This window comes from Sminthopsis crassicaudata, chromosome 2 (assembly GCF_048593235.1).
Source record: "Sminthopsis crassicaudata isolate SCR6 chromosome 2, ASM4859323v1, whole genome shotgun sequence".
Classification (NCBI taxonomy): Eukaryota; Metazoa; Chordata; class Mammalia; order Dasyuromorphia; family Dasyuridae; genus Sminthopsis; species Sminthopsis crassicaudata.
In genome coordinates, this window is record NC_133618.1 from 372733947 (window position 1) to 372759779 (window position 25833).

The window sequence follows — 25833 nt, forward strand, 5'->3', positions numbered from 1 at the left end:
AAAAAAAAATCCTAAATGTACAAAAGGGTTTAAAGCAGGTCCTTTTGTGAAGACAAAAATCTGGAACCAAAAAAAGTGCCTATCAATTGGGGAATGCTTGAACAAACTATGGTTTATGAAATGTGCTTTGAGAAAACAAAGTGGAACTTCATGATACAGTTGGATAGAAGTTGGCCTTGGAATCAGGAAGACTCAGCTCCTTGAAGTTCAAATTGACCTCAGACACTTAGTAGCTATGTGAAATTCTGGACAGATGAACAATGATGGTGACAGAAAGCTGGAAAGGACAGCAAACATCCTGAACGACAGAATTGATCTATACACATTTATTAAGTAAAAATTTTTCTGGGGCCTTGTCACAAATTAGGCTGGTCTTTTGACAATTCAAAAGAGCTTTTAGGCCTATTTGTCAGACTTCAACAATTAATTGGAGTAACCATGAGGAGGAAATGGCGTACTTCTGCAGAGATTGATGCACTTAAGTATCATTGTGTACCACTGTCTGTTTCACACTGCACTACTAGATTATAAGGTCCACCAGGGAAGACAATTGATTTTACAAAAAAGTCCCCCCAAGCACTCAGTACTTGGGTGCATGCACTGTTGAAGTGAACTTCTCAGGGCTATTCCTGATGTCTAATAGGCCAGATGAGATGATAATTAAGGTGACCACAGGAGTCAACTAGTACTTACTGAAAGCATGCTGTGTGCTAGGCATTGTGCTAAGCACTGGGAAGAAGGAATATTGAGATGGTTCATGTGAGCAAAAGTTTTCTCCTTCATTTAAATCATCACCAATTCCTCCTCATGGGCCTCGGAGGGTGAAAAATACTTAAATTAAAGAAAATGAGTTACTCATCATGCACTGTGCTGGTGGAATTGTGTGATGATCAACTGTTATGGACTTGTCTCTTGTAAGTGGTGGCCCAGGACAATTACAATAGACTTGGGATGGAGGATGCCATCTGCATTCAGGTGAGACTGAATGTGGATTGAAGCCTAGTATTTTTATCTTTTTTTGTTTGTTTGTTTTTTCTTTCTTGTGTTTTTTTTTCCCTTTTGGTCTGGTTTTTCTGGTACAACATGACAAATATGAAAAATATGTCTAAAAGGATTGTACATATATAATCTACATTGGATAGCCCTTCTGGGGGAGGGGAGAAAACAAAGGAGAGGGAGAAAAAATTTGGAATACAAAATCTCACATTAGTAAATAATGACAACTACTATCTTTGCATATGTTTGGAAAGACAATATTGTTGAGGGAAACAATGAATGTGAGTTATCAATACTGAAAGTTGAATATATTGTGGTCAATCGTCATTTCAGAGGAAAAAAAATTTCAAATTAAGTTCTATTTTCAAACATTTCAATTTCCTTACCTGTCTTGGAAGAGACGGAGAGCTTCATGTGCCCAAATTCGAATAAGTCCTTCCACAGGCAAAGTCTCCAAGGGTCTTAAGGCTTCAAAAATACCCCTTACCCATCGGGTCATTTCACGGGGTGAATAGATATAATGAGGCTGTGTGTCCTGAGTGAATCTCTCCTATAAAATTTCAAAAATTTAAGTTACATATGAATATTTTACTACAAGATATCAAGGATCATAAGATCATAAGATTCCTGATCATTATTTATCCCATATTCCCAGCACTTAGTACAGTATGCTTTGTATGTTGGAGATATTTAACACAAGTTTGCTAAATCAAAAGTTAACATACATGCATATGCACAAAGTATGCAAAAAGTCTCAGAAAAAAAAATCTAGTCTAAAAAAGTATCAACCAGAAAAATGATTAAAAAAAAAAAAAATCTAACTATTAGAGAAAAACTTGGTAGGAAATTTAGATGAAAAATACCTGAGACATTGTATAGAATTCAACCATTGCAGCTGTAAGAGGTTCTGCATATGTTCGAAGAGATGGAATGAGTCTCAGCATTGCTCGGTTGAATGTACCATATATCTGAGTTAGTGATGCAGGTCCTGGATAATCCACATATACTACAGGCACATGGCGCAAAAATCTGGTGAAAGCACAAAACATTTAAAATAGGAAATCTCATCTAAAAACCAAATTAACCATTCTCTCACATCCAACAAGCATTTACTATTTATTCCCTTTTCCATTTTGGTCCAAATCATTGATGCTTAATTTTTACTTGAAAGTTACATTTGCTAAATCTGGGAAGGAATGGACTCAAACTTAAAAAGCATTACTGGTCTCTATAGTCAATCCCAGATTGCAAATTTCATGAAAATGTTGGCTTGGTTCAAAGGGCAAAACAAAGTGGTATCAAATCAATCCAGACTGCTAGGAAGGTAAGGTATGTTAATTTAAAAATAAAATTATGTTTTCTAGAAAAACAAAAAGGACAAGAAAGTTAGGGAGAATGTTTGAATTAGAATGAGTCCTAAAACTAAAGAGCTGAAAAGGTACGCTACCCTTTTTCATATGTAGGGAAACGAAGGTGTCCCCCACCCCCCTCCCTGGGGAAATCATTTATCCAAGGTCATTTGGCAGAACTAGATTAAGAATTGAGATTCTATAACTAAAGTTAGAATACTACCTACAAGTAGATTTATACTAAAATATGCTACCTCTTTTTAAAATTACCTTTTATAATTAAATTTGGATTTTATTTGTATAGTTTAAATTACAAGTAATGTTGGGTTTGTGCTAAAACTGTAAAATGTACAAAGCTATTACCTGTGTGAGAGAGGTTTTCTTCCAGGATCAGTTGGTGGATTACAAGCTCCAACAAACTGAATCCTCTCCAATTTCACCCATGTTTGATCAGATGTTCGGTAGAATCCTCCATGTTCTACCATCTAAAAAGTAAAAATGGGAATGTGAAAGATGACAATCACAAATCTAAAAATTGGAAAGACATAATTAAAAAATAGTAGAGAAATATCTCATAAGATAAATAAATTTTTCCCCCCAATTCCTTAATGAAGAATTGGGGGTCATGGAGAATTGAAGGATAATGGAAGATGCAATTTATAACTGAAAAGAAATCTCTCAACAACACCCCCAAAAACAGTTGGTCCAGATTCTTCTTGAAGAGAAAGTGAAGCAAAAATAGATCACATCAATAGATAATGGTTATTCAACTCACAGATAGCTCTAATTTTAAAGTGATTTTTCTTACAAAAAGTCTATCCTTTACCACTTCCATATATTGCTCCTAGTGCTGCCTTCTGGTACCAAGAACAAATCTAATATTTCCTTCCACTTGAAAATGAAGATATTCTCCAGAAGTTTTCTCTTCCCAAGGATAAATACCCTCCGTTCCTTCAATAGCTTCTCATCTCTCAAAGCTCTTTTTTATTCTGTTTGCACAACATAGCCTATATCTTTCCTAAACTATGGCTTCCAATAGGTAAACTCAAGGTATGATGTGAAAAGGCAAAGTACAGGGGAACTATTAATACCCTCATTGTGGATAGTATGGTCTTGTTAATGCAATCTAGGACATTAGCTTTTTGAGTTGGATTTTTTTCCCCCTGCCACTTTACTCTCTTGACTTCCCAGATCTTTCTCAAAGAATTGTTATCTAGATCCAGTCATGCCTACTCCAACATATCAATGAAGTTGATTTTCTGAACTTAAGCATTATAACTTTAGATTTGTCCTAGTTGGCCCAACATGCTTACTTTTATAAACTTTTTCAGTAAGGATTCAATTATCTAAAATGGATTAACTATTCCTTTGTGCTTCTTCAAGTCAACTACAAATCTGAGAAGTATGCCAGCTCAATTTTCATCTAAAATTTTGATAGACCTAAGAACTGAACCTTGGGGCACTCTCCTAGAGATTGCCCTTCAAGCTGACTTTAATCCATGACCTATTCTTTATATCTGTCATTAAATTAGTTTCACAGCAACCTAATTAAATGACCATCAAGCCCATATCCCTTGTTCACCAGGATAACAGGGGAAACTGTGTCAGAGATGACAGATTAATTTATGATTATTTTAAAGTATACAAACCTGTCTAATAAATGATATAACCCTCTGTGTTCCATATTTATCCATATCTGGTAAGTTGATTTCATCACAAAACAAAACCAACCATTTTCCAAGCTGAACAGGGGCCAACACCACTCCATTTGGTGTACGCCTGTATTCACAATAGTGATCAAAGGTTTTTAGAAGAAGCTCGGGAGTCGTAGCACTTGAGAAATTAAGCCCAACAACCTAGAAAAATGAGGGGAGGAAATCTTTTAATGTGAGTACTAGATTTTAAGTCTATGGCATCTCAGGTGACATGTTTTTTCTTTTACCTCCATATCGGGCAAAGCCCTGAGAGCACTAAAGAGAGTCATAGTCTTTCCAGAACCTGGTGGCCCACACAAGACTAAAGGCTTATGCTCTGCTAGCCAGGTATACAGAAGTGCTTCATGACGGACTGTGTCTAAAGTTGGTACAACAACATCAGGAGCAGCAACCTTGTGTGTCTCTACTTCAATCTGAGGAACTTTGGATTGCCATGGTGCCCATTCACCAGTAATAGAAACCTATTAAAACAAGAAATATTAAGTTAGGATAGTTCCTCAAATCAAATAATTTGTTTATAATTAAGTACACTAAAACTTTCAATAAGAATCAAAGCATTTAGAACTAAGAAGGATGTTAAAGATGATGTAAGGTAATTCTCATAATTTATAGATGAGGAAACTATTCAACTAATAAGTGGCAGAGCTTGAACCCAATTCTTCTGATCCAAATCCTTCTACTACATGATGCAAGGGCCATGGATTCAGTCTTATACAAGAAATCTTGCTTTCCTTCAATATCAACAAATGAAAATCAAAGTTCTCACCATTCTTAAAAAAATAAATAAATAAACTTTAAATTTACTGTAAGGATGTTTTGGGAGTAAATCAAACCTTTCAGCCAACAAACATTAAACAGAACTGTGGTTTTTGAAATAAATTGTAAAAGACCAGAACCTCCAAGCACTTACTTCATAATCAATTATAGGTATATTAGGTGCAGTAGGCAATGGCACAGTAGTAATTCTTCTGATGTATTCACCCAGCTCAGCTCTCATTTTCAGACGACTATCTCCAGATAAAGACCACAAGATAGCATAAACCAAGTATCGCTGTTGAAAAAAGAATTATAATTTAATTTTCTACAAATTACAAAGTAAAAGATGAAGTACCCAGTCATAGTAAAGGCTCATCCTTTACAATCCATCTTACTAGAATAGCAGACTGGCCTTTAAATTTGGGGGTTAATTCAACTTCAATAATTTAAATTACCTGAATATAGCGTTCTAGTTGATCTATCTGCATGGGAAAGTCAGGATGGTTTGCATTATACTGGGCAACATTTCGACAGGCCTGATGCAACATGGAGAAAAGGGAGCCAAGACATCGTAGGCGAGTGAGATCCATGATATGTTCCAACTTGAAAGCATGTTCAAGTGCCTTAGTAACCAATCCATTAGATGTGAAGTATGGTTGCATGATTGTTGCTGCATCTCTCTGGATCTATAAAATAAGTTAAAAATTAATAGCTTACAAACTTTTTTTGTAACCACCAATCACAAGAAGAGTAGATCCCATGGCCATGATTTAAAAAAAATTTGGTGTAAAAATGTTTACACAGTTAACACTTGAGTTCTGAACTACCTACTAAAATAAGTGTTCTTAACTTGAAGTTCATGACTGTTTTTAATAAACACATTTCCTTTTATTATCCTATATATTTTGCATTTAAAAAAAACAAACTGTATTGTGAAAAGATTATAGACTTTGCCAGAGTACAAAAAAAGGGTCCAAGATATTTAAAAAGTTAAGAACCTTCATCCTAGAAGCAGTCCTTCAAACTCTAGGAATATTCTTAAATAGCTGCTGTTACTGTCTTCATTTCTGAAACATCTGCTATATTTATTGTAGTTCTAAATCCTACCTGTAACATCGGTGAAGCAGCTTCTTCACCTTCATCCTCTTTTCCCTTTCGTCTACGTTGGGCTTCATCTTCACCTTCATCCAATGGGATACTTCGCAGTCTGGCCAGAAAGTTATTGAATATCATGTCAGTGCTCAGAACATCTTCACTAAACCAGACCATTCCACATCTTGATACAGTGGCCAGTGTTGCATATTTCAAATCTTGTACTTCAAACATAATTCTAACCTAGAAAGAAGAGAAGCAGTAGATATGGTGACATGCAGCTAAAAATCAAATCTATTTATATCTATACATACATTTATTACACACCTATTTATATACAGAATTTATTTCATCTATTTATATACAAACAATTATAGTGTCATAGAAACAAAGGACTCAACATAAGCTAGTTCCCACAATCAGAATATTCACCTATATTTTCTATCTATAAGACAGGTTAGGAATTATTTATACAACTGCAAACTGGAGGCAGGAAGGCTTTAATGTTTGTACACTTAGCCAAGAAAATTTCTGATAGTAGACTCTGCATAAGGATGACTGGGCTGTTCTCAAACAATATAAGGCAAAACTTTTTTTCTGCTCATCCATCAGGTCATATTTTTACAGGCCTATGATAAATATCCACTTTTATATCTGGGTCATTAGCATATCAAATTATAAAAGGCACAATATGGACACATTCTTATTACTCTCTTCTCTTCAACATGGCTTTTACTACTGAAAGAAACAAATTTAAAAGCCAAGAATTGTGACTAATCAAAATTTTTTTCAGTTTAAAGTCCTACTCATAAATGGCTACTGAAATAATATCACTAGGGCTACTGAAAATACCTTTGCAACTTTTTCTAATAGTGCCAGGCTGAATTTCAGTTAAGATAGTTACAAAAGAATATTTAGCAACAAAAATGTAAAAGAACACAATTTACATTGGGTGGAAGACTGAGGCGCTCTCCATTTGGCAAAGTTAGTAGTTTATTGTCATCTAGTACAGAGTTTAAATTCTCAACCCACTCAGGATCAACATCTCCATCAAAGATAATCCATTGGCGTTTCTGTAGTTCACCTCTTACATTATCGATGATTCTGAATTCAAAGAAAAATTTATATAAAAATCTGATTAAGAAAGAATTGCAAAAAAAGTTTTTCCTACTCTCTTTTAGGATTGAGATATTAATGAAATTATAGTAAAAAAGTTGGGAGTACTTCCTGTTTATTCAAACTTGTAACAAACAGTAAGATGCTTCGCTTTTCTGAGACTATTTCTTTAGCTGTATTAAATAGGAACAAATTTTTTTTTCTAACAAGGTGATTATATAAACTGTGAGCATCTGCTACTGCTACAATTACTACCACTATTATAATTTAGTACAAGAAATAAGATTGTTAATTAATCTTGAATACAGAATCTATCCATGGAAATATAGGTCAAAATCTTAACTTACTTTCTGAGAACATGTGTGAATAATCCGTCTGTCCATTCTCGAGTATTTGGATCTAGGGTACCATAAAGATGATCCTTGCTGATTGCTTTAGGATCAATGATGTGTGCTACCCCTTCCACACCTTCTAATCTTTCTAGTGCTTTCAGGAGAACTCTCCAAGCCATACTCTTTCCACTTCCTGAAGGCCCCACCATCATTAAACCATGATTTATTTGGGTTATCTGATAGAGCTGAAGAACCTAAAAAAAGAAAATAAACAAAAAAACCCCATACCCTTTAATATTTTATACATCCAAAAGAAATCTATTCTAGATTTATCCCTTTTATGTGGTCATTGTGTACTTAAGAATTTGGTCCAGTGAACTATAAATAAACTTATAGAAATATATTCAATATTTATTAACATAATCCATGGACAAGAATTTCATATGAGTTAAGAGAAAGTAGGAATATTATTATAGCACATAGCTCTTCTTGTAACAGAGAACATCTTATCACTTGGGTGCCAGTGTCCAAGGAAGAATAGTAAACTATATGGATCACAAGATTAATCTTGTATAACAATTCTTACACATTTATATGATGATGATGATGATGATGCAAATAGTAAAAGTTTTTCTAACTCTATACTAAAATGGCCTCCTCCCCCAACTTCTGAGTTACCTTTTCAACCCACATTCCACCAACTTCTTCTCCATCACCGTATGTCAGGTACATTTCCTGACAAACTTTCTTGAGCTCTTCTCGTAATGCTGTCATCTCACCACGATGGTACTGGACCCCAGGAAATACATCAGAGAGAAGACTGAAGAGCAAAGGAATATCTTCTGCTACAAGTTTTGGTACCATTGTTTCACAGACACTCTGAATTAGAATCTAAGTAAAAATAACAGATGAAAAGTTTTAGAGGAAAGGAAAAATAATCTATCATAATCCTTCATATTTACCAGCTAAAAATCCACATTACTATAGCATCTCTAATGTGTTTGGTTTAAGAATTAGGAGAATGCATTTCTAAAATATATAGAGAACTGACTCAAATTTATAGTAATTCAAGCCATTCTTCAATTGATAAATGGTCAAAGGATATGAACAATTTTCAGATGAAAAAATTGAAACTATTTGTAGCCACATGAAAAGGTGCTCCAAATCACTATTGATCAGAGAAATACAAATTAAGACATCTCTGAGATTTTACTACATACCTGTCAAATTGACTAAGATGACAGGAAAAGATAATGATGAATGTTGGAGGGACGTGGAAAAACTGGGACACTGATACATTGTTGGTGGAACTATGAACAGATCCAACCACTATGGAGAGCAGTTTGGAACTATGCTCAAAAAATTATCAATCTGTGTATATCCTTTGATCCAGCAGTGTTTCTACTGGGCTTATATCCCAAAGAGTTCTTAAAGGAGGGAAAGTACAAGGATGTTTGTGGCAGCTCTTTTTGATAGTGGCTAGAAACTGGAAACTGAATGGATGCCCATCAACTGGAGAATGGCTGAATAAATTATGGTATATGAATGCTATGGAATATTATTGTTCTGTAAGAAATGACCAGCAGGATGATTTTAGAGAGGCTTGGAGAGACCTGCATGAACTGATGCTGAGTGAAATGAGCAGAACCAGGAGATTATATACAGCAACAACAAAACTAAATGATGATTAATTCTGATGGACGGGGCTCTCAACAATGAGATGAATGATTCAAACCAGCTCCATTTGTGCAGTGAAAAAGAGAGCCATCTACACCCAAAGAGAGAACCATGGGAACAGAGGGTGGAACGACAACATAGCATTCTCACTCTCTCTATTGTTATTTTCTTGCAATTTTCTTTTTCCTCTCAGTTTTTCTTCCTTCTTAATGTGCTTTTTCTTGTGCAATCAGATAACTGTATAAATATGTACACACATATTGGATCTAACATGTATTTCAACATATTTAACATGTATTGAACTACCTGCCAGATGGGGCAGGTCCTCGGGGAAAGAAGGGGAAAATTTGCAACAAAAGGTTATGCAAGGGTCAATGTTGGAAAAATTACCCATGCATATGCTTTGTAAATAAAAAGTTTTAATTTAAAAAAATAATAATAATTAGGAGAATGGGCAGCTAGGTAGTGCCATGGATAGAGCATCAGCCCTGAAGTTAGGAGGATCTGAGTTCAAATGTGATCTCAGACACTTAACACTTCTTAGTTGTGTGACCTGGGCAAGTAACTTCACCCCAATTGCCTCAGGAAAAAAATAATTAGGAGAAGACACAGTTCAATTTCATCAATTCAATTTAACTTATCAAATACCTATTATAGGCAATATATGCTCTGAAGAGGAACAAAAAATAATGGCTGTTCTAAATAAAATCAGTCTAGCAGGGGACTCCAGAAAGGTACACAATAATAAAAATAAGCTATAACAAATGCAACGAAGTATAAAGTGGAATAGCTAAAGAATTTAGTTGGGAGAATATATATGGAAGGCAAGAGACTTGTGGCATTAAAGATGCCTCTTTGCCTGCAGGCAAAAGGAGTAGCACTAACCAAAAAAAAGAAAAAAAATGAGTCAATGAAAATGAAAAGAGTACATATACAATGTTCAGGGAACACTGGACAAATAAATTTAACTATAATTTTAATTCTAGTCTAAGGAGTTTGCAACTTATTCAGTCAAGAATATGAAAATGTATAGGATTGGCACTATGCTTCAGAAAAATCAATCTTTCACAAATCTTGAGGAGAGGATAGATAAGGAAGAACAGAATGGAGGCAGGAAAACCCACATACAAGCCTACTATAATAATACAGACAATAACAGAATTGTACAATATGGGCTACTCACATTCAGTCAATTCAACAAATATTTATCAAGTTTAAATTGGAAGTAGTACATAAAGGCTTGATAGAGAGGATAGATTTTAGCTAGACTTTAATAGGTAGAAAATGGAAAGGGAGATCTGGATTAAGATGAGAGGAAAGGATATCTATATTGACCCCCAGACTAGTTTGAAAATGAGTAAGAATAGCCTGGGATCCCTTTTTGGGTTGGGACCAAATCATTGAGGGTATTGAACGTCAGGTAAGAGACTGAACTTTCACTACAGGCAATAAGGAGTCACTTCTGGTGTTTTATCAGAATGAAGACAATTAAACTATGGAAAAAGTAACCTGGGAAAAAACCAGATAGGATGGACTGAAAGAAAGAGACAAGCAGAAACATTAATTATTATAAGAGTAAAAACAAGATGGAATGAGATAAATTAAAATGAGGACAATAATAACATCTGCAAGATAATTTGGGAGATTAAATGAAACAATGGCTACAAAGTATATACACAAAAGTATATATAACACTTTTTCAGTTGTTATTACTGCTATGATTATGAGGGCATGCAAAAGGCTGGTGGCATTAAAATGGAGAAAAGGAGATGGACTACACTGATTAGAAGTGACAAAGCAAAGAGGTTTTTGAACTTAACTGTTCTGAGTGGATGATGGTGAGGGGAGTGGTATCATTAACAGAAAGAGTGACATCAGGATGAGTAAAGTATTTTTGTGGAAAAAACCAGAAGAATGCTACTTTGGAGGCGGTAGGATTACAGGACATTCAAAAAGATGTATAACAAGCAATTAAAAGAAGAGCTTGAAGTTTAATGAGACTGAGGCTATAGAAAAGTATTATACGAGTGCATGAGATCATGAATGGAGACAGTACAGAAAAAGAGAGATGAAGCCTGAGAAAATAATCACATTAAGTCAAGACAAGTTTTTAAATAATATGTCAGCATCTGTATAGAAAGTTGTATATACCTCTTGTTCTGGAAGATTTTCAGCAATTTCCCCTTCATCGACTACTTCACCACGTTCTTCTTTTTCTCTTTTTATTTTCTGTATTCTCTCTCTCTTCACATTACCTGCACTTACCAATACACTCTTCAAAGCTCGAAGACCAAAATCATAATGACTTTGAGAGGAAAGCTGTTCATCACATAGTCTAAAAAGTGGGGGGAAAAAATTCTCTTTTACTAAATAATTACAAATCTAAAAAAAATTATGTTTAATGTTTTAAAAACCGCAAAACTTTTGTCTAAGAAATGTGATTGTGGATGACTGTTACTCACTTAAAGAATGGTACAATCTTGTTGGCAAGTACTTCAGCAGTACGGAAGCCCTGGGAATACAACATAACCTGTGCAATCAATTGGCGATCTGGCTTTGTCATTGCCAGACTTCGGAATAATTTCTTCAAGTTGTCTGGGAGGTTTGATCTGCCCGCATAGCCAGGATTCATGGTGATAAAGATAGCCATATCTGGGCTCACTTTGACTTGTTTGTTCAACAATTCACAAGTAATAGGTGCAGAAGCTAAAATTTAACAACAGGACTTTAATTTTTCAGTAGATTTTTAGAAAAAGACCCTTTCATTAATAGTTTCTTAAATCCAAAGCATGAAACCCTCAAAGAAAAGCTAAACTTCAAACAATAATAGGAATGAGATAATTCTGATAGGCCCTTTCCCTCCCAGAGTTTTTCTGTATCTACATCTTCATTCCTATACTATGGTGGCATCCTCATCCCAGTGAGGGGCGAGCTAATCATTTCTGCTGGGTGAAATACTCCCCAACTTCCAGTCCAAATGTCACCTTTTCCATGCATCTTTCCCTGCCTTCCCCGGTGAAAAATAATCTTCCCTTCCCTTTCTCTAGCCTCACTTGACACACCGTACTTTGCTTATGAATTTCTCAGTATACTGCATACACCACATACAGCTGACATATTAGCTCATTTTACTAACATTTTTCTCCCTTTCAATTTTTGCTATAAGAATAATGTGTTTAGAGGAATGATAGATTAAAAAGTGAAGGTGACATTAAAAACAAGAGATATCCCTTTTTGAAAGACTGAGAGTAGCAAGAGACCAAAAAACAGATATGAGAACCCAAACAGCAATATGGTTTGAGGTCTTTTAGTATCAAGAAGCAAATGTTCTTATCTTTAATAGATCTTAATTGCACCACCGAGATATAAATGATGATCATAAATCATCACAGAGGTCAAATTATCACAAAGAAACCTCTTTATATATAGACATGCGAATATGTATACATGCATATGTATTTATTTAATATTTATATTATTTCAAGGGAAAAAGGAATTTAATCAGTAACAAAGTCTTACTCTTATCATAGTTTGGATTAGAATGTTCTCTTAGGGCCTCCTGAATACACTGAACCTGTTGGGACACAGCAGAAAGCATGCGCTCCTCTAGTCTGTTGAATTCATCAAAGCAGCCCCAAGCACCTACTTGACAAAGTCCCACAAAGATACGCCCCATCGCCTAAAAAAAGGGAAAGAATCATTGGATTAGTAAAAAAGCTCAGTTTTTAGATGGACATATTCCTAGATTCTCTTACTCCCTAATAAAATTTTTAAAACTACCACTTAAATATTTCTTCACTTAAACTGAATTAAAAAAAAAAATTCCAAACCCTTAAGCTATAGTTGCTTGGCCTTTCTTAAATGGGAATATATGAAATTTCTAAGCTCAATAATTGTCAAATATTTGGGCTAAATGCTAAATGCACCTGATCTGGGTAAAGTCCTGGGTGGTCAGAATACCAACAAAGGAGTCACCTGGTCTAATTTTAGGTAGCTTCCACTCTAGAATTATGCTGGCAAGGTCACAATGGGGCATTAAGTTAAAAGAGATTTAAAAATCTCACATCCACTGAACTATCCATAATTTCTAAAATTATGCATTATGATTGCCAAGGTACAAAAAGCAGCAGAGATACTCAATGTTTCTTATGAAATCAGGTTTTAGCATAATCTAATAACATGAAATCTCCCAAATGATATTCTTTAGGAATCAAAAGGTAGTTATATAACACAAACAAACAAACAAATAAATAAATAAAAGAAAAATCTCTAGTTACCTGGAAATCAAAAGTTTCATCACAGTTAAAAACAAGCACAAATCGCCCAAGCTGATGTCCAAGAGCTTTGACAGATTCTGTTTTGCCAGTGCCAGCAGGACCTAACATTTGAAGAGAGGAACAATTAGGACCTCAATTCAGAATATTATCACAATATCCTTTATCAATTTTCATGAAATGTTGAAATACTTTTTTCTACTACAGAATGGTGCTGGATTTGGAACCTAGAAGATAGAAATGTGAGTCTCAGTTTCAACAGCTAAGTGATTTAGTCACTTCTGTTCATACGTCTATTTTCTCCGCTAACCATAGGCAGCGGAGAGCTATTTGTAAACCTTTTGCTTTTGTAAACCTTAATATACATTAAAATGAATTCAATCACAGTAATACTGATATGAAATTACAACTCACCAAACGGAGATCCTCCAAGTCTTGCTTCCAAGGCTTGTGTCATTGTCAAATAGCAGCGGTCAGTAAGTGGAGTTTGTACCAATTTATCTTGAACACCAAGGTACTCAAAACCATAGTTAAACTTGGCATTAGCCATTTGAATAGATAGTTGTTGCAACACATCAGTTTGCTTAGGATCAAAGTAGAATCTCATCTGGCTAAGCCATTCAAAGGATTTAGAGTTGTCAATCTTGCTTTTAAGTAGGGACCCTCGTAACATCTCTCTGGTGAACTAACTCTGTAATCTAAAGACAGACAGTAGATTAAGAAAACAATTTATCACTAACTAAAGTAATGCAATGTGTTCTTCACATTTTGGGGATGGAGTGGTTGTTAAGATTCCTACTACTAATAACAGATTAAGGGGTTAGATTTTGGGGCCTAGATTAAGGAAGACTTAAATTCAAATGTGACCTCAGACATTTATTTAGCTGGGCAAGTCACTTAATCTTTATTTGCCTCATTTCTTCATCTGTAAAATGGTAATAATAGTATCTATTTCCAGAGTTGTTGTGAGATTAGAATAAGATAACATTTATAAAGTGGTTTCCAAACCCTGAAATATTATGTAAATGCTATTATTATTATTATTATTACTACTACTACTACTACTACTAAGAATTTTCTATTAAAAGAGGCAAAACAGGGGCAGGTAGGTATGACCCTGGGCAAGTCATTTAACCCCAATTGCTTCAGCCAGGAAAAAAAATAAAAGTAAAAATAAAGATGCAAAACAAAAATTTCTACAAGGGGATTACAACTCATATATTAATTTTTAATTCTGGTAAATATCCTAGTTCCATATCTAAAGCAGGCTAAGCCCCAGCAAGTGAGCCTCTAAGTATGTGAACTTTTCTGCCTAAGGAAATCCTTCCCCACAATTCTCAGTCCCTCAAATACCACTGCAGCCACCTTCTTGGAAAGAAAGCATTAAGAATGAGTAGACAAAAATTCCTTTACTCATTGAACATTTATTAAACTCTTGCTATATATGAAGCACTGTGCTAGATCTTAAAAAAAAAAAAATTTTAAAAAATCACGTTTAATAAGTCAAAATCCCTCTCCTTCAAAGAGCTTAGTAACTGAAAAAATGGCAGCAATTAAATAATGATTTTAGCTGGCTCAAATCTCAATTTTTACTGAGGATGGCCTACAGACTTTCTATCTAGGGTCCCCTCTCTTTTAAAATGATAAATATGAACACATTTCACATTCATTTTCTTTATAGTCATGATTTCAAATGTAAAATGAAAGCACAACACTTACCAAATGTTCCAATTTTCTTCTGCGTAATGGGGGCTGTTCCATTAGCACCGAGTCAGCCAGAACATTCAATGTGACCTCAACATTGGTTAGCACAGACTGCAGAGGAGTTGGTGAATCACCATCACTCCCACCCCCAATAGTGGTCAGTGCAGATTCTACATTTTCAGACCAAGCTATCTGGGCTGACAAAACAACAAGCTGGGCCTGAAAAGTAAACGTAAAGTACAAGTTTTCAAAAGCAGTAAATATACCTTTCCTTAGAGATATATAGTTAAATAAATCTGCAATTCAAGTTACCTGGTACTTATCAATCCAAGTGATATAGGTATTAGGATCAATTGAAGTTGCCTTGCCAAAGATTTCTACTTCTGTAACAGACTCAGCAAGAAGTTTAGCTAGGGTAACTCTCATTTCTTTTTCCACCAGTGTGAGCCATTCATTTATTTTGGGATGTTCTGTGATTGACACAGGAGTTTTAAACATGACCTGAAATAATTAGATAAAAAAAATCCTGAAATCTTTAGAATTTTAAAGTATTATTTCCCATGCCACAAAACTAGACTTTTGGCTACCTCTTCTCCTTCACGTGAAGAAATTCCCAAGACGATGGAGTTATCTTCATTTAAAATGATGCTAGAAACTCCAGCAAACATTTTTTTGAAGTGTTTCTGCAGTTTTGCCACATTCTTGCTGTTTCCAATTATCTCAAGCAAATCTTCATCACCAACAAAGTAGAACCTAGAAATGATAAAATACTTATTTTAAGCTGCTCAAGTAACATTACAATATAAATACACATTCATTTTATGGTTAAATCTTAAGCATATTATCCTGGATCCTCAAGCTAGAATTGGATTCAACCCAGGCTAAATTTCCTTTAATTGCTAACTTAAACAGTTGTTTACCCCCTTTTCTTCTTCAATACAAGAGATAACATTCAAAAATGAGTAAGGGTAATATTAAATAAAGATGAAGTTATTAATTAATCCTAGTTGTAACAAATAGATACATATGGAAGTTTTTTTTTGAGTAAGAAGAATTTAGATTACAGAATGTCAGGCCATTCATTTAACTTAAGAATTCTTTTAACTATTACCAGATACAGGCCTAGGTTGCCTGGAGCTGGGATAGCAAGTTGGTTAGATTGGTGAGCATGTTAAGGACTACCTTAAGGACTTAAGGACTATCTCTCAAGAAAAGCTAGAACTATTTTGGTAGGAACTAGAAAGAACTGAAGCTAGAAATGCTGATCTTTACTATTGTCCATGTCCTCGCCATCCCCCATCCCACTAATACTTTCCCCTTAATTTTAAAAGTAGGAAAATTTAACAATGTTTAAAATTTTTTAAAAATTAGCTTTAAAAATGAAAGTTAGTTCTAAGTTGCTTTGTAGCTTTTCACTTATGCTTTCCCCTTAACTGCATTTTTCTGTGGATCAAAGGTCCCATTAAAATCAGTTACTCTACAATAACAGAATGCTTGTCAGATGAAGTCTTTTTATCAGTTGCTTTAGCTTAACTGTTTTTTACTTTGTTACAAGGAAGGGTTCAATTCTAGAAATGGTGGGGGGGAGGAAATTAGGGGGAGAGGAGGGAAGGAAAAGAGAATGTGCACATATATACAAAAATGATAGATATGAAAATAGAAGATATTAATAAGACAGTTTAAAATGTAAATTAAGTAAGTTTCTACCCTGGGTATATATATCAACTGACACTCAAAGAAGAAAGGGGCTTCTATAGATTGTCTGATCCAATTCTACTCCCTCCTCCCTCCCCTTTCTCCACCACCTTAGGCAGGACAAGTAACTAAACTACCCAGGAGAAGTACAGACTAATCTTCTTAAGTATCTTCAGAGAGACTGAGATACAGTTAAAGTATATCTAGCCACATTATGATAGCAATATATAAAATTAATGGTTTTTAATAGAATGTCCATAACTTTATTGCATAGAAAGATGTTTATATTCAACCAGTCCTATTTTAAGTAGATTTCTTCTGGGCTGGTCTTCTTTAAACATTAAATAAAAATTTAATTAAAATTAAAATAGAATATTAAATATAATTAATTAAATTTATATTTAATTTTTTAAAAATTAAATTAAAATAAAATCAAACTTAATTTCTTAATTTTAATCGCAGTTTATTCATTCCAGAAAATTTATATATGCTACACAAGTTATCCCTAGTATACAAATATCTTTAAAGAAAAAAAAGTGTATCACTGTCACCTATATCAATAAAGCCATATAACTCGCTTTTATTACTTTATTAAGGCTAATAATCTTGACATAATAATAAAAGCCATCCCATCATCCAATGCCCATATTATACAGAGTTAAGGATGTTGGGAATTGATTTACAAATAGATGCTCAGGATCTATATGTATCTTTTGGGTCCATCTGAGTTTGTGAGTTGTTGTTTTTTTAAGATGGCCTATACTAGTTTGTGGTAAAACCAGATCTCCAGTTACCCTAGGTATTTCTAGGATCCACTGAAGAAATTTATAGGTTGATCTACTGGGTAAGCACCCAGTAGAGGAATTTTGCCACAGGAGAATTTAGTTTCTCACTTGAAGGTTAACTTCCAATGGAGCCCATATCCTCCAATGGGTCCAATGTGCCTAGGGAGCATATCTGGCCTGCACTTTTCCTTTGAGTGGATTTTATTTTTCCTTTTGTCCTTTATCTGTTAGTGTTGTTAGATGTATATTCTATTTAAATTTTATTCTTTCTTCTTTTGGGGAAGGTTAACTAACTGATAAGCACTAAGACAGGTGAGGGTAATCCATGAGAATTGTGTAAAATATGGTGTAATGCTATTTCAAAGTCTGATTCTTTTTGTACAGCAAAATAACTGTTTGGATATGTATACATTTAACATATATTGATCAACCTTCCATCTGGGGAAGGGGTGGGGGGAAGGAGGGGAAAAGTTGAAACAAAAGGTTTTGCAATTGTTAATGCTGCAATATTACCTATGCATAAAATTTTTGTAAATACTAAAAAAAAAAAAAAAAAAAAAGACAAACAATAAAAATAATGACAATAAAAATTTTTTAAAAATATTGTGTAATGAACTATTCAGAAGTGAATATAATATCTAGACCCCCAGCACAGCAAGGCTATGTCCTCACAAAAGACTGTCAAAAGAACTGTTTTGCATAGATTTTGTTGGGTCTTAATATATGGCATGAAAGTGATTAATAAAAATTATGGCTTATGAACCTTATTGAGAATCTCAGTAGATTACAATCAAGAGGATACTGCTTCAGTTGTATTCCCAGATTCCCAAAGAACCATAAAGAATTAAGAAGATGAAATGGGAGAAATACAATTAGCAATAGTAACTGCAGAAAGAATTTTAAAGTTTCTTTTGTTCATAAGGCCTAATTTCTCAAACACAAAGGGAACAAATTTATAAAAAATAAGAGCCATGCCCCAATTGATAAATGATCAAAAGATATGATCTGTGCCCAAAGAGCTATAAATTCATATCCTTTGACCTAACAATACTACTACAAAGCATGAATACCAAAAGAAATTAAAAAAAAAAAATGAAAATGACCCATGTATGCAAAAAATATTCATAGCAGCTCCCTTCTCAGAGCAAAAAAATAAAAATAAAAAATAATAAAATAATTGGAAACTGAGGAGATGCCCATCAATTGGGTAATGGCTCAATAAAATGTGGTATGTGTTTGTGATGGAATATTATTGTTCTATAGGAAATGATGAGCAGGATGCTCTCAGAAAAAACAAAACAAAACAAAAAAAACAAAAAACAAACTGGAAATTCCTCCATGAACTCAAGCAAAGTGAATTGTACTATATACAAAGTTTCTCACTTTTGGGTCCACCTGAGTTTGTGAGTTTTTTTTTTTTTTTTTTCTTTTTTTTTAAGATGGCCTATACTAGTTTGTGGTAAAACCAGATCTCCACAGTTACCCTAGGCAATGTGCTGGGATGATCAGCTGTAAATGACTTTGCTATTCTCAACAATACAATGATTCACAACTAATCTGAAGGACTTATGATGAAAAATCCTATCCATACCCAGAAAAGGAATTGATTTTGTCTCAACACAAATTGAAGCATTCTTTCTTTCTCTTTCTTTTTTTAAACTTAATTTTCCTTGAGGATTTTTATTTTCATTAGGGTAGGAGATCTATGCTTTCTTTCACAACATGACTTTTATGAAAATGTTTTACATAACTTCATATATGGTTTTCCATATTATGGGTGGGGATAAGGAAGAGAACCCAGAACTCAAAAAATTTAAAAACAAATGTAACTTGATAAGAAGGTATGGGCCTTTCTTGGAAAAGGATGTCTCCTATGGAGCTAGCCATATGCCCTGACTCCTTGATAAGACAAAAGAAACTTCTAATTAGCCCAGAGTCAAAGTTATGATCCTCTCTGCCTTTTAAATTTTATTACTGTTACAACTTGAATTCAGATGGAGACCTGGCTGACTTGGGTTCAAGTCACTTTAATCTCTCAGGGCTCCAGACAAAAGAAGTCAAACACAAATAGAAATGGAACCTTGCTGTGTGCATACTGATCATTTCTATTTTACTGTATTTGTTGTTGTTGTTAATCCTTCCCCAAATACATTTTAATCTAGTTTTAGTTTTTTCCTAGTGGCAAATCTGATACCCCTGCTCTAGGCAACTAAGACCACAAATCATAGAGAAGATACCATACTATATCCCACAGGGAGGCTCCTTTCCCCCATCACTATCCTACTCAGATTTATATAATGTTTCTCTTTGCCCACAGACAATTGGGCAGACAATACTAGCAGCATTAACCCCATTTTGTAGATGGAAAAACAGGCTCAGAGAAATTAAATGACCTGACTATGGTCAAAGCAGAGCCCAAAGTCAGACCCAATTTCCTGACTGCATTTCTTCAGATTGTTTGATTGTTTCCCTCCTAATATCTTCTATTAAGCTAACTGCTCAAGAGTTTAATGAAGTTGATAGGAAAGTCTGAAGTTATTTATCAGCAATTAGTAGCATTCAATTGGTAAATGAAATTGAACAAATGTAGTATAGAAAATGGCAAACAAATAACAAATGATTATCAATGAAAGATGATGAAACATAGCTGATATTAAATTATATTTTAAGACTTGTCAAAAATTTAATACCTTGGGAAGGATGATCTCTCTCTTTCCAGATATTCTCCTAATGCTTTTTGGATCTTTCCAAGCAAGTCTGCCAGCCTCTCCAAAGACCTTTGCACACCCTGGATATTCAGAACATCCATAACAAGGGGGGATTTTGATACCTTTTTCATTAGTGCCAAAAACTCGGTACTGATGCTAAAAGTGCAATGAAAAAAATAATTAGTTGTTTTTTTGTTTTTTTGTTTTTAAAATAAAAGCTTAAGATGAGGTCAAGAATAACTATTTCTATGTATTCATTTTGAGGAATCATGATTTCAAAACACACCTTTGGAATCTTTGGGTTTCCACTGGCAAAAGGTGCTTAATATCAGCACTGCCTGTAAAGATGCCTTCAAGGTAGACCCAACGTCTCTGAACATCAATCCACACATCAAAGAGAGCCATTATTCGATTCAGCTTGTCTTCCCAGCTCAAAGCATCCTCCTCAAAAACCTAATTATAAAAAAGTAGCAGGGAATTAATTGCTAACCTTTAGAATTCCACCCACATTCCCACTAGCAGTCTCTCTGATAGTTGCATGGTAATTTAGAATTCATTCTTAAGTGTAAAAGTTCCACTCATTATTACGGACTCAAATTTAATAGATCTCTAATTATCAGTTCAAAACAATGAAGATCAATGATTATGTGGAAAATGTGGCTAGTGAAATGATAAAACTGGGGCAAAATAATAAGGTACCTTGTAATATGGAGATAACTTCATGGCAGAGACACTATTGATATGTTCTTTGACTTTATTGAAGAGGTCATCCCATCCACGAATCAGGCGACACTTATTCTGATAGTTAACCAAATCTAATTCATAGGTATTCCACACTTCTCTAATCTGAATTTAAGGGATAAAGGTATATCAGTATTAAGTATTCAGCATCCTAAGTATTAAAAAGTTAAGAAGATTTAAGATATAATTGTTTGTTATTGTCTGCTGCAAAATTATGCTTCCCATCTCACTATCCCTGCCATAGGATATATTTAGTAAATATTGAATATTTTCTAACTCTCTAATTCACTATATATCACTCCATTGCTAGAAGCTTAATGTTGCATTTGATTTGGTTTTGTGTCTTACAAAGCATTTTATATATATATATATATATATATATATATATATATATATATATATATATAAACCTAGTAATATATACCTATAATATATATAATATATTATAATATAATATATAAACCTAGTAATATATAAATCCTAGTAATAGGCTCCAAGAAATTGCAATTTGCCTAGGGTCACATAGCAAATATGCAAGAGACCAAATTCCAAGTGAGAACTTCTGACTCTAAATCCATAGTACCATATTATCATCACACTGAACCGAAAGAAGCCCTCCAATTTTAATGTTTACCTGTTTCAAAAATTCTTCCAAAGCCATTTCCCCTTGTGCTACAAGTAGGACATCTTTGACAACTGCTTCATTTTTCTGCAGGTCAACATCCCAGATCTGGCCAAGGGTTAATTCAGATACAACCCAATTAACATGAAGTCTCTTCATCAGTTGCTTCCAATGCCGATCTTTAAGTGCCTCCGATTTCAGCTCAATCACCAACATGTTAATCTATGACAATACATTTACCCATGAATATAAGCTTCTAATACATTCATTCATGAATATAAGCTTCTAACACAATTTACTGCAACTGAGAAAATTAAAGTGGTACCTACTTTCATGTAGCCCTTAAGAAGTCTCTGAACAAATTCATAGGAAGCATATTGCCGTAAACGTGCAGGGAAGTTTTTTAGCTGGTTCAAAAGAGCATCTAAATTTTGTCGAAGCTGGTAGAAAAAAAGTTAATTTTTTTTTTTTTAGTTAATCAACAAACCCCTTTATGTGACAATGGTAAAGTGATTCTCTATAAAACTTTTACACAGTAGAATTACTGAATTCTAAGTTTTAAATTAGTTTTAATGAGCATCTAAATAACCAAATCTAGTCTATAGAACATAAATTACATTTTGCTAATATTCAATATCATTTAAGTCCTTAAATAACTCTTAGGCTGAATCTGTTGCACAAAATTACACAGGGATATACAGTTAAAAGAAACATACCTTTCGTGGTTGTACTGAAACCCAGGGTTGCTCCTTCATTTGATCAATTTGCTCCCAGACTTTAGAAAGTTCAGACCAAACACCTTTGAGATCTTGTAACTCTTCCAAAGCCACCTATTATGAAAAAAAGCAATTCTATTTAAGGGACAAAAAACAAAAGTCACTCCATGGTGGATAGTGATAAAAAATGTGTAGTTTGTACCTGTACACGTTCCTCACTGCCACTGAGAAGGCCTGTATCTGTGAGCTCCAGAGCTTCTTTGGCCTTGGCACATTTTTCGCGATCATCCTTGAGTCTCCCAAACTTTCCTTCATAGATAGTAAGTGCCTGAAGAGCCTCCTCTGGGCGAAGGTTGCCCTAAAAATAGGTCATGCCAAAATAAAAATAAATGCAGTGCTGAGGCTCAGGGTAGAAACATTTGTTGCTTGGAAATTTGAATAATTACAAATAAAATCAATAATTTTTTTTTAGCTTCTCATATTGACTATTTATTAACTTGAATGCATTCTCCAGACACAATGACATATAAAATCAATAATTTTAAAATGTGCTCCTGAAAGTAATAACAAGTCCAGAGAGACTTTACTTTAAACAATTATCTATTTATTTGTCCCTTCTTCTTTAAGATAAAAAATGTACTGAAAACACACAAATAGAAAGAATATAAAATATTTAAGTGGGTTCAACAAAGTGCTATGTTTAGCTTCTAGGATAGGTGGAGTAAATCTATATACAAAAAATTTAAGTAAAAGGTTATCACAAAATAATGGGCCATCTTTAATATGCTTTTAAAAATTTGGGGACTTAAAAAAATTCTGTATACAAGGATTGTTAAGTAAAGTATTAGAGGGAATGAGTAAGGAATAATTTTTCTTACCTGAAATACCATTTTTTGAATATAATGACTATAGCTACTGTACATTTTTCTTCCATCTTTTTGAAATGATCATGTAAGACTAAGAAAAACATTCCCATTTTCTCAATTAAGAATACAAGTTAAAATTTTTAATTTAAAATATAAATCTTCAAAATTCCCAAATAGCAAGGTAATATATTTTTAAACTCATGTCCAGAATTATAGATATCCATGACTATACTTTCTGCCAACTCCCTCCACTACCATTCTGTTGTATATTATGAGTTTCAGTATTTGGGTTAATATCCTTCAAATACTTTAGACTTTCAGTTAATCTCCTCTAATCTTTATCTCTACTCAAACTCATCCAACAACATGGATAATCACATCTTACACCTTATCATATAAGGCTATCTATGATTTTGAAGTCTGAAATTCCTTTCCCTGATCATAAACTCTCCCTTTCTTCATGCCACATTAATGCCAATCTCCTCCAACTCTTGGTTGCTTCCCTTCTAGTCCTGGATGCATTGCAACAGCTGCTAAAGGAAGCAGCCCCAAAGATACAAGGATTGGCTTTGTTTCCTAATCTCAATTAGGCTCTCAGTTCTGCAACATACTTATTTTATTCTTTTCTAGTTGATTATCATACTACCTGAAGCAATTATTATAAAATTTTCATCTCTCCTCAGGCCTCTAACATATCTCCCAAACCTCCACCAACAAATGACTTTACCTCCAAGATAATGAAAGTTATCTCTTAATGGCATTTTTAATCTCCATAATTCCATGCCTGAAAACATTTCTACTACATCATTCTTTAATCTTTCCTTCTTTGCCATATAGGCTCAGAAAACGCCATGTCTTCTCTCTTTGCCAAGGTTACACATACCACATATATTCTTGATCACAGACCCTTCTTTCTCTTCTAAAATCTGCCCCATCAAATATTCCTTTTCTCTTTCTCTATTGGTTCTTTCTTCACTGTTCATCCACATATTCACCCTTTTGCCATTCTCTAAAAAAAAACACTCACTTGATATTCTACCAACACACAATTAATTCTTCCCACCAATTGCTAAACTCCTTAGAGAAAAGATGTTACAATGATTGCTTCATTCTTCTCAGCTCTGTGACATCTAGATTCCAGTCCCTACCACTCCATAAAACTTTCTCAAAAGCTTGTAAGGGCACCTTTAAATGGCCTATTTTTGATTCTTATCCTCCTTAATCTTTAACTTACCTTCTCCTAATTTACCTGACCTTCTCCTAGACCAGAGGTTCTCAAACTACGGCCTGCCGGGTATGGCAAATGGGCTGAGGGGCAGAGATATAGTGTAAGTTTTTGTTTTTACTATAATCGGGCCCTCCAACAGTCTGAGGGACAGTGAACTAGTCCCCTCTATTTAAAAAGTTTGAAGACCACTATCCTAGACACTCTCTGAACTCAATCCTCCCCCCCCCCCCCAAGCTGGGATTAAGTGACTTGCCCAGGGTCACACAACTAGAAGTGTTATGTGTCTGAGGGCAAATTTGAACTCAGGTCCTTCTAACTTCAGGGGTGGTGTTCTATCCACTGCACCACCTAGCTGTCCCCTAAAGCATCATCTAAGTTTTCCTGATTCCCCCTTACTGATAAGTACATGTGACCCTTTCTCAACGTTCTATTTATTTTGCACATTTTTGTAGATGTATCTGTCATTTCTCCCCACAGACACAGAGGGCAAGGACTAGTTCATTTTTGTCTTTTGTCTGCTCTATTAGGGACTTAATATTGTCAATAAAACAGGGTCTAGTACAGTGCTTTGCACATAATCAGGCAGCTATGTAGCACAGTGGATAAAGTACCAGGAAGACCTGAATTCAAATCTGGCTTCAGACACTTAATAGCTATGTAATCCTAAGCAAGTCATTTAATTCCATTTGCCTCAGTTTCCTCATCTGTAAAATGATCTGGAGAAGAAAATAGCAAACCATTCCAGTATCTTTGTCAAGAAAATCCCAAAAGAGGTCACAGAAAATGAGACATGACTGAACAAAGTGCATGTAATGGGTGCTTGATAAACATAGCTTGGCTGAACTGAAATGTTGGTTGGCTGACTATCTGAATTGTAATAACTAATAAAGTATTAAGTGAAGCCCTATACTTAGAGCTATCAAAAGTCTGAATTAGATAATCTCAAAGATTCTTTCCAGTTCAATTAAGGTGTTATCATTTTTCTAAGCTTTAATGAAAGGTGACTCACTTTCTCCACTTCTCTTTAATCCCATTTTCCCCCTGGAAATAAAGACCAGAGGTTCTAAAAGCTCACACTTTTCATTTGAAGTAAAAGGTATATCCAAGAGATGATTTTCAAATTTCCCTTATGGGGCTACCTATCACCCTTTTCCTCTAGGTTTCTCCTAGGGGTAGAATTGGCTTCAGTACACAAAGCAGCTTTCGGATATAGCTTTATATATTGTATACAAAATCATAATGTGAAATTTTACCCCATGCTTATAAGACATTTAGAAAACACCATTAATTTCAATGGATTTACTTTAAATAACCCTTTTCTACAGTAGTAGAAGTAACCAGGTCAAAGGAAGAAAAAACAAGAACATGCAGTTTGGGCACATGAAGGGGTACGCCAGCCATATACTGAGGATCAACTTTAACATAGGAGAGATGTCTTTGACAGCTGAGTGAGCCTGAGAG

The 25833-nt window shown here is 34.4% G+C and overlaps 1 protein-coding gene across 1 annotated transcript in view; it reads right to left on the minus strand.

Moving 5' to 3' along the window:
- The window catches only part of DYNC1H1 (dynein cytoplasmic 1 heavy chain 1), a 90722-nt gene that overhangs the window by 34045 nt on the left and 30844 nt on the right, over positions 1 to 25833 (minus strand). The window contains 27 exon segments of the mRNA XM_074291247.1: positions 1383 to 1546; positions 1860 to 2025; positions 2709 to 2830; positions 3995 to 4201; positions 4288 to 4521; positions 4971 to 5111; positions 5272 to 5502; positions 5924 to 6151; positions 6856 to 7012; positions 7372 to 7610; positions 8035 to 8247; positions 11185 to 11368; positions 11496 to 11739; positions 12553 to 12712; positions 13311 to 13411; positions 13722 to 13968; positions 13970 to 14005; positions 15027 to 15230; positions 15324 to 15512; positions 15599 to 15764; positions 20182 to 20355; positions 20486 to 20652; positions 20899 to 21045; positions 21575 to 21784; positions 21892 to 22002; positions 22279 to 22392; positions 22481 to 22636. Coding sequence (XP_074147348.1) covers positions 1383 to 1546; positions 1860 to 2025; positions 2709 to 2830; positions 3995 to 4201; positions 4288 to 4521; positions 4971 to 5111; positions 5272 to 5502; positions 5924 to 6151; positions 6856 to 7012; positions 7372 to 7610; positions 8035 to 8247; positions 11185 to 11368; positions 11496 to 11739; positions 12553 to 12712; positions 13311 to 13411; positions 13722 to 13968; positions 13970 to 14005; positions 15027 to 15230; positions 15324 to 15512; positions 15599 to 15764; positions 20182 to 20355; positions 20486 to 20652; positions 20899 to 21045; positions 21575 to 21784; positions 21892 to 22002; positions 22279 to 22392; positions 22481 to 22636 — 4712 coding nt within the window.